This window comes from Lampetra planeri, chromosome 2 (genome assembly GCF_965212315.1).
Source record: "Lampetra planeri chromosome 2, kcLamPlan1.2.h2, whole genome shotgun sequence".
In the NCBI taxonomy this organism is placed as follows: Eukaryota; Metazoa; Chordata; class Hyperoartia; order Petromyzontiformes; family Petromyzontidae; genus Lampetra; species Lampetra planeri.
The window spans coordinates 10,416,257-10,425,495 of NC_136108.1; the positions used below are offsets into that span (position 1 = coordinate 10,416,257).

The following is a 9,239-nucleotide window of genomic DNA, read 5'->3' on the forward strand; positions in this document are numbered from 1 at the left end:
GGGGGGCTCATCTAGCAGTTGATCGACAAAGGGCTGGGAATTACCAACGTATTATGAACGCGTATTTGACGCAATTTGTGATTTCACGTACGTGTTATCCCGTTAAACAGAAACCTGCCTGACAAGTCCGTTAGAATAAAATTAGCGGAAAAAAATTAGATTATCGACTTGTCATGATCAATATCATTCTATTGAAATAGCAATGGTTTGCGCATGGAATACAGAGCATGGAATTATTCAGCCGCTGTCACAGGTCTGCTAAGTGAATGGGGACAAAGGCCTGAGACGAGACACTCCCCGGCTCTCCGAGTGAGAACCGGTGAGCAGCCTTTTCTCCTGTGAATGCTCCAATCAAAAGCAATCGCAAACCCTGTACAGAACTGTCATAAAACCACAACTAACTTCCCATTTTCCATTAAATAAATAGTTTTCCACAAAAACAAGGCTTGTGAAATATAAATTATGAATATCTATTTTTTTTCTCCCACTCTAGTAAAAAAAAATCGTGGAATTATTTTAACATGTGACGGTGTACAAGAGTAAAACGAGAAAATATAATTTTTCCAATGCGAATAAACTTTTGGACTTGTACACCATTTGTGGGTGTGTCATATACAAGGAGTTTCGCTGTACAGTATTGTAATGTGATCATTAAAATGATTCCAAAACATTCAAATGTATGCTTTACAAGCATCATCAATCTCTGTGATCTATCCGCTGTTGGATGAAGGTCTTGCAAAGTCGTCAGCATCCCTCAATGAAACAAAGATCTCCCGTATATCCTTAACAGACTTTTGGGGAAAATGTTGTTAGCGAGCACCTATTAAGGCCGGGACAGTACACAGAGGGGTGGGTGGCCAGCACCACGCCTTTGTCACACACCACACCAGGTACTCATTTGAGGCTGAGTAGACCTAGGGGAGACCCAGGACCGGTTCAGATAAATCGTCACTGGTGATGGCCGTGTGAATTGAACTCGGGACGCCAGGTTCGTAGTGCAGCGCGCTAACCACTACACTACCGTTCCCCACCACAATCCATCTGGCTCCTGCACACGAGCTCATCTCGTCCTCTTGGGCATGTTCCCTCCTTTGGCTGTTATTGTAAAGCAGTGGGTTTTTTTTACAAAAGCAACCAAAGGACTATTTTACAATACTCTCATGTAAAATACTTTAGTCTGGACACAGAATATATTCTTGATTTGAAGCTTTCGTGACTGCAGGAATCCATAATCTTTGGTTCTTTCAGTAAAGTCACATAGGTATAAAATAAAATAGATCACATGATCTATTTTATTTTAATTTATACCTACGTGACTTTACTGAAAGAACCAAAGAGTACAGAACATATTGTTCAGTCCTACATTCATCCTCAACTACATGCGAGTTTATTGCACCGAGTATCCGATTAACACTTTGCTTCCAGACAAGAGGCAAAAAACGGGCATTTACAGCTCAAGTTAGCGGCTCACGAGTTTCCACACCGTGCCACCAAAAGGACTATCCCCGGAGGGGGTCTAAGTCTGGCAGTCACCTATCCATCACCCAAGGCAGCAGCCGAGCAAGGCTCCACACGTGGGGGCTTCCATTGAAGTGGCAGCACCACAGATGGCACGCCAAATGTCACTGGCCTCTGTGAATAAAAAAATAAAAATAAAACAGCGGCCGCTTGCTCCCTCTCTGGCCTGTTGCCAGCAGCTAATGGTTATGGACTCCTTTTCAAAGGACATTGCACCTTTTATTAAATTACAACAATGCTTTGTTTGCTGTTTACACAAACCCCGCTAATTTTGTTTTTGTTTCTTATATTCCCCACATTGAAACACCAGATTCTCTGTTTCTCGGAGGTTTGCTGGAAGGAAACACCCTCAGCCTCCATCAGCCTCCTCCTCCTCCAGCAACTGTACTAACGTGGTTATTTCATTCGGCTGATCTCAGACCACCAGCTGTCGGGCTGAGAGTGCAGTCATTAAAATGAATTAGAGAGTCAGGGGCTGCGCTACTGGCTTTAATTTAGTTAACAAATGGCACAGCGACGAGAGTAAAGTGCGATTGCTAGGCCAATGACAAAAGACAGTATATACTACAAGATCGTGTTAGTATTTTGTTCATCCTTGCTACGGATACAGTCAAATTATGTTTTCCAAGGGTTATCAGTTCCATACGTGTGAATCACGGCGTCTAGCAACACCGATGGAACTTGACAGAATTTGCTTAACACAGCATTTAAATATTATTCAACAAGAAAGGAAGACCAAGCTCGTAATTTGTTTACTCATATACAGTAATGGGTACGCCACAGTTCGTCCATCAGCAGGTCGTGTGTGGTGGGGTAAAGTGTGGGGACATCCACCTTGCCCATACAAGAGTAGGCCAAAATACCCTCCAGAGGGGGTGGGGGCTCTCGTGATGACCCCCCCCTTCCACGAGACGTGATGCAAGCCATAAATTGCAGAGCTGCACCTTTACCTTAACACAGTAATCACTTTTCATTATTGTGTAAAACTAAGTTGTGTTTGTGGTAAAATAACCTTGTTAAAAGTACTCTATGCAATATTTTGTTGACGTGTGTTTGTATGAGCAGTGCAGTTTTACTATATAAGGTAAAGGGCTCTTTTTTTGGGTGACGTAATCTGCATAGACCTATTGTTCTCAATCTGGGCTGTGTTACAGAAAATGGTTGAAAGATCAAAGATCAAACGTTTTGGTTTGCTACTGTAACATACGCTTTTTGGGATTATGCCTTCCAAATAACACGGACACGATTATGTCAGCCGTGATGCAATTACGCAATTGCACGTGCCATTTGGGCAATGAAGCATTGGCAGCACTAATCAACGTAGAAGGGACCACATGAGTCACAAGCAAAATGGTAAAAATGTCACTTCTCAAATTACTATCCGAATGCTGATCGCAACTGGGATGCAATAAATAAATTAGGGCGTGCCATCAGGCTCGGCGCAATACACTTTCACATGAGCATGCAGATTTCCAATGTACTGTATGTGTCCTTTTCATACACATTACAAGAGGGGGAAAATGTAACGATGATGCTAAACGTTGCTATACGCACCAATGTGCAGATCAATAAGATAATCCATTTAGGAAAGAAAGCATTTAAGCATTCAAAATATAAGAGGCAACCATGTCGCACGAATGTAAAATCAGCATATTGCAGCTTCCCAATGCACACACATAAAGTGTTTAATTCAGTAATGGGCTGTATTTTTCAAGCTGAGAGCCCATTGAGCCAACAGTCTCATTTGCAAGGGATACGTGGGGGTCTAATGACTCAAGTGTAAGACGATGCCTGCATTCCCCACATTCGCCAATGAGCCGAAGAGCATTTAAAAAAACAGTGTTGGCATCTGCAAACACCAGTCAATTCCCCCATACCCAGGGGAGTGTGGATGGAGTCGAGAGGCAGGATGGAATAAGAGGGTGGGAGGAGCAAATCAATTGAGTGCCATAAATTCGTGGTTTCTATTTAGAAGCTAAAACCCAGGTTTTGGGTCAAACAAGTGCAGGGGTGGCGGTGGGAGGCTCCCGTGTGGCCTCTAACTTGGACGCTGTTGAATTTGCGAGGCAACGCTACCGTGAATCACTGCCCACCGAAGCCTCGTTAAGCAGACTCAGATGGTGCGCAGCTTCAACGCTTGGCATTTGCGGAATTATATTTTCACAGAGCCCATTGGGTCCCATTAAGCAAAGCTGTGCACAATTTCAATTATCTAAAATGTATTTTTTTAAACCCCCCCATAACAGAAATGCCGGGCAGTAAAATAATGAGTATATGTTATGTTGACTTAATTTGACCATTTGTTGATAAAACGGTAAATTGTACACATTGCAAAATGTTACATTTTGTAAATTTAATTAAAGATGTTTTCTCCGTACAGAATTATTAGTGGGTTTCAAACAAACATCCGTAAAAATACGCGGACAAATTATGTAAGCACAGTACTCCTATATTACTTGATTTGAATCAGTGATTGATAAAAAAAAACGTCGTTGATAATAAATGTAGCTTGTGCATCTCGTGATGCTACATTTTCAAAATTATAATTTTGATATATTTTTCACCGCTCAGTAATTTTCAACAAAAATGAGCACATTTGTTCAGGCATTATTCAGTCATCCGGAAAATATCCCAGCCATATAAATACACACTCTTTGGGTCTTTCGGTGAATTCCTGCAGTCACGAAAGCTTTAAGTCAACATATAAATACATATAGTATTTGTCTATATTTTTTTTATTAAGCTTACCCATTCACACATTTCCTGCTCAGCTGCTCAAAAGAATATCCATTATGTTATAACATCAACACATGTTAGCTCATAGCAAGTTAATACATTGTAATGTGTCGTTTTAAAAAATAGTGTACATTGCTAAGGGTGTGGAACCAGTTCCAAAGTCAATAAATCAAGACTTTTGGCCCCACTTTGTCCAGGATCCGGTAATATGGAAGGAAATGGTCGCTGATCTCAACAAAGGCAGGAAAACAACTCACAGCATCCACGATGGATTTCAAACAACCCGCAGCAGATGCTGTAGCATGAGCTGTCAACTCCGTCATGACCCCCCCCCACCTCGTGACGTGGCGCAATGATAATACCGCTGCAGTGATCACGCCCGTCCGTCTGTGCGAAACCCGCGTCAATTGCGCCTTGTGTGTCTGTCTCGGTGCCAGAACGGGGACCCTGTCCTTCTGTCTGCGTCACTGCCAGCACCATCCCCGACCTCAAGTCTCCACGCCCCAACTCCCTGCCGAGTTCCAATAGCGACACCGCAGTGCTTCACCGTTCTCGCACCACCCACGTGCCCCCACGACTGCCGTGTTTAAAAAAGTCAACAACCCAGCTGTAGTCACCAATGTCTCACCCACACTTCCTGCCTCCCCGTGAGACAGCGGCTCGAACCAGACTCTCAACGCCACGCTTTCGTCTGAAATGTTAAACCCAGGCTCGCGGAAACCGTTGACTTTTTTTAGGTTCGGGATTTCCACCCCAAGCATCCAAAGTCCGCGCCAGTCAATAAGTTGCTTGTTGTAACGACTGTGGGCGTTTAAATTAAGGCGGGATATGGAGCACCGCGCTGTGAACACTCTTAACGGTGATGTAAATGTTCTTCGTTTAATAAGTTACTCAATGATGTCTACAGCTTAACACAGACTAATGTGAAAAATATGCACGTGTCTCTGTGTCCAGAGTACTATTCATTCATAGTGTCCTAGTTAATGGTACTGACTGAGTCAATGGTGGAAATTCCACATTCCTAAGAGGGTAAACCAGACTATCCATGAGGATCACATTGGACCCTCCACAAAGTGGAGTGTAACTCATTTGAAAGAAGATGTATGAGGTATGATTGGCTGAGTCAAAATTCGACGAACACCACAACAATAACATGTACTGTATATATCTTAACTGATACAGGTTAGGCAATATTAGGTATTGGATTGTGCCAATGATAATATTGGTTTAACACTTAGGCTTTCGCGACCAATATCCATAATACAGTTTTTGGAGGGTTAGAGCACGTAAATTTACGCGTAAATTTACGCGATCTAACCCAAAAAAAACGGTATTATGAATATTAGAATATTGCAGCTGTATGGTGCTTATCAGTGCAATATATAACTAGGAAGTGATATCAAGTTTCAGTTAAGTTGATTGTCACACTCCATGGGATGCGAATCACTAAGTGCACACAATGCACTTTAAAACTTTAGACTGAGCCTGCGCTGAGTGAAACCCATGATAACTTCCCAGCTGTCAGTTTTGGGGCGACAAATTCCAAAATGCTGGTTCATAATTTTTATTGCTATAGTCATGGACCCGACTTTATTTGTGCTACATTATTTTAAGCTTTTTGTAGCCCATTTGGAGCATCATACATATTTACATCAGTTTCTCAGCCACAATTGTTTTTTATGTATCAGATATCAATATTGCCCGAGTCAAGTACGGCATATCTCTTGTAAAATCCATCACAGTTACACAATGTATAGCAGTGCATCTACTGCGACGTGGACACACTCTGGCATTGGACAAGCAACATCTTTGAATTACAGTGCAGAAATGTTCGTGTTGTATAGGCTAGCCAGATTAGTTTAAACTTGCTTGCTATCCGCTGTCAAGATTCCTCGAGGCCATTATAATCAACCATCAATTCACTGCTAGATGAAGGCGTCACCACGCCGTCACAATCTCTCACAATCCTGCGATGTACTAAATCCAACAAGCTCATGCACTTCAACTGATCTCACCGCTCAACATTCCAGGTTGACGTCCTATCGGATGGTTTCAACCCCGAGGCTGCCACGACGTCATTATTCATGACCATCGGCTACAATCCCTTCAAGGGATGTCCTGCCCAAGCCCATTTGCACTTCTTAACAGTTTGGAGTTGGTAATTCACCAACCATTTGTTCCCGAATTCATGCAATCCTCTTTTTGTCTCTCAGTGTATTCCCAAACAATCACATCTCCATGCTTCTGTGCAAACTTTTTAGTTTTTGTTCCTTGTTCATCATTAATGACCATGTTTCGGACCCACGTCTTAGCAGGTAGCATGTATTGATTACAAACTTGAGGTCGTATACGTTCAAAATATTATAGATAGGGCATTATATGAATTAATTGAATGAGTATCCTGCATATAGAGGCGAGTATTAAATTTGACACAAACTCTACTACGAGCCACCTTACGTCTCCATGAGCGCTGTGTTTACTTACAATCCATTGGCACCGAGCGCCACTTTTATTTAGTGCGAGACTGAAAATACAATTGGTTACATCGGTCTACAGTACACGCTCGTTTGATTAAACAATCCTAACCTTAACACCATAGGCATATAGGGAAGTGGATAATATTTGAAGCATCAGCATCATAAACAGTATTTTCAAGTTGAAACATCTCCTGCGATTTTGCAACCAACACCATGGCCGTCTTTGGATCACGTGTCTGCTCTTTTTAGGAAGTGATCATCTCGATTGACCATGGTTGTTGAATATGATGATGAATCATAGCGGTAAATATGGACCTGCAGTAGATCACGAGTACTACACCATGCATGAACACAATCACTGATCTCACCGGGCACAGAATGCGAGGCATATGTGTAAGGATGCGTTAATAAACCAACGCAGCCTGGCCAACGCGTCAAGTATTCCTCGATCTGGTAGCACCTAATGAAAATCAAGTAAGACCCCTCCCCCCCCCCCCATTCATCATTAGCACTGCCTAATAAACATATACTGTATATACAACAGGCTGACGATTCTGGCAATGATCCTTCTTCAGTTCTTAACCCGGCGCCCCACTGCAAGCACAGTCATTCAATTCGTCGTTTCATTTTGAGCAGCAGCAGCATGATCAACAAACAGCAGCAGCACCACGAGGAGTCGAGTGCCCTCAACCCCCAGGTGTGTGTGCAAGAGGCAGCTCACCTCTCGCAGGACGCAGTCCATCCCTGTGCGCTTCACCGCTCCTCCTCCTCCACCACTTACTCCGCTGGCTCACAGCGCGGACATCACCGCCGGTGCCGGCGTTTGCGTCCGCTGGATGATAACACGAACAGCAGCAGTAGCAGCAGCACACGCCGAGTGATGTCGAGCGGTCTAAACCCCAGAATCCTCGAACCAACCTTCTCTTCCTCTTGGTCCAGCTGTTAATCCCGATGGGCGAGTGGAACGGGCAAAAGAAGGAGGATTCTCTCGTGCCGCCGGCAGCCGGCGCGTGCGGCGTGTGTGCGCGCGTGTGGGGAGGGGGGGACAGAGCAACGCACGCGGTTTTGCGCGTTGTGGGGAAGGGCTTGGAGCGTTCTCGCCAATGGACGGGACATTTGCACACCCACCCACCTACCTCCCCACCACATTGCACCCCGCCCGCCCACTCGCCGTGACGCACGGCACAATCCTCACATCCCCCCCCCATCCCTCTCGGTCCTCGCAGCAAGACTTTTAAAAACCTCACGCTGGCGTGAATCGAGAGCAAGAGGCGAGGAGAGCGGGGTAGGCGTGCGTCTTTGTGGTTTAAATTGGAAACAGCACAAGAGCAGCATGGTCAGAATTATATTTTACACAGAAAAAAAATGTGCGGGGAGGTGGGTGGGTGGTGTTATTTGGCCATACTTTGCTCCGCTGGACACGACGGGATTGGTGACGGCAAGCAGCGTCAAGCACGCCGTCAACATTGATTTCCAGCTCAAATGAGCATTGAGGCGCTGCTCATTTCCTGTGTTTACAGCCCTGAGCCAGTGGTGGAATTTCCACATTCCTGCGGCGTGGGTGAGCCTATCCATAGGACAGCCACTCTCGAATTTCCCCAAGAAGTGGTACTGTTTTAATTTTACAGCCCCCTACCCCCGTCAATGATGATGGGCTGAGTCAACCGCCAACCACGATTTGAAGCCACAACCTTCCGATTGCGAGATGCTCGCTCCACCGCTGAGCCACAGGGCTGCCCAAAAGCAGCCTATAACGTCTGTTTTAATGCATGGTGGTCTCACATTCAATCCATGGACCCGATAAACTTTCGCGGATGACTCGACACTGACGCGACATAAGCAGCTCTCTCCGTTATGTTGTCTCCACAAACATACAAACAAATGTGTTTTAGTCCATTAGCCTATAGGGCTCTCCAATACCCATATCGTCAGGGCAGGGAGGGGAGGCATTCGTGCGTCTTGTGTTTTAAATTGGAACCAGCGCAGCATTGATAGCTCGGGCAGAAGAATGCGAGTGCGGTTTTGGGAACGCATTGCTCAATACCCATGGGCGTTGTAAGGAGAAGACATATTGTTTCGACGACTATCGTATTATATTAATCATTTGCCTTTTATTTATTTTAATAACGTTTAGTCAGCAAACACTTATAGCATAGCTATTAATATTTTAGAACGTCGGGAAGAGCCGTAGCACATTGGTCCACGGATGATGCGTTATGGACAAGCTACCTCGTTAGGATAAATTGTACAGCCCTTTGCAAGTCCACTGCTGGATGAAGCCACCCCACGCTGTGTCCGCCATGAGGGTTGTTTGACCATACTTCACCACGCTGGTCAATGCGTGTTGTTGATTAAGGTAGGCAGCACAGGCGTGTGAGCATATACGTACAGTACAACGTAGCCAGGCAACAGCCTATAGCACCTGCAATGCATGGTGGTTTCCCAATTCAATAACTTTTCAGGGCTCGGATAACACATGATAGGTATAATAATCACAAAGCAGTTACT

General features: G+C 44.5%; 1 protein-coding gene across 1 annotated transcript in view; it reads right to left on the bottom strand.

Annotated features, from left to right (window-relative positions):
• Positions 1–7,821, bottom strand: part of MYO10 (myosin X) — a 74,613-nt gene extending 66,792 nt beyond the window's left edge. The window contains exon 1 of the mRNA XM_078606660.1: positions 7,453–7,821. Within this exon, the coding sequence (XP_078462786.1) occupies positions 7,453–7,473 (21 nt within the window). The 5' untranslated portion in view covers positions 7,474–7,821. The remainder of the gene's footprint in view (positions 1–7,452) is intronic.
• Between the last annotated feature and the right edge of the window lie 1,418 nt (positions 7,822–9,239).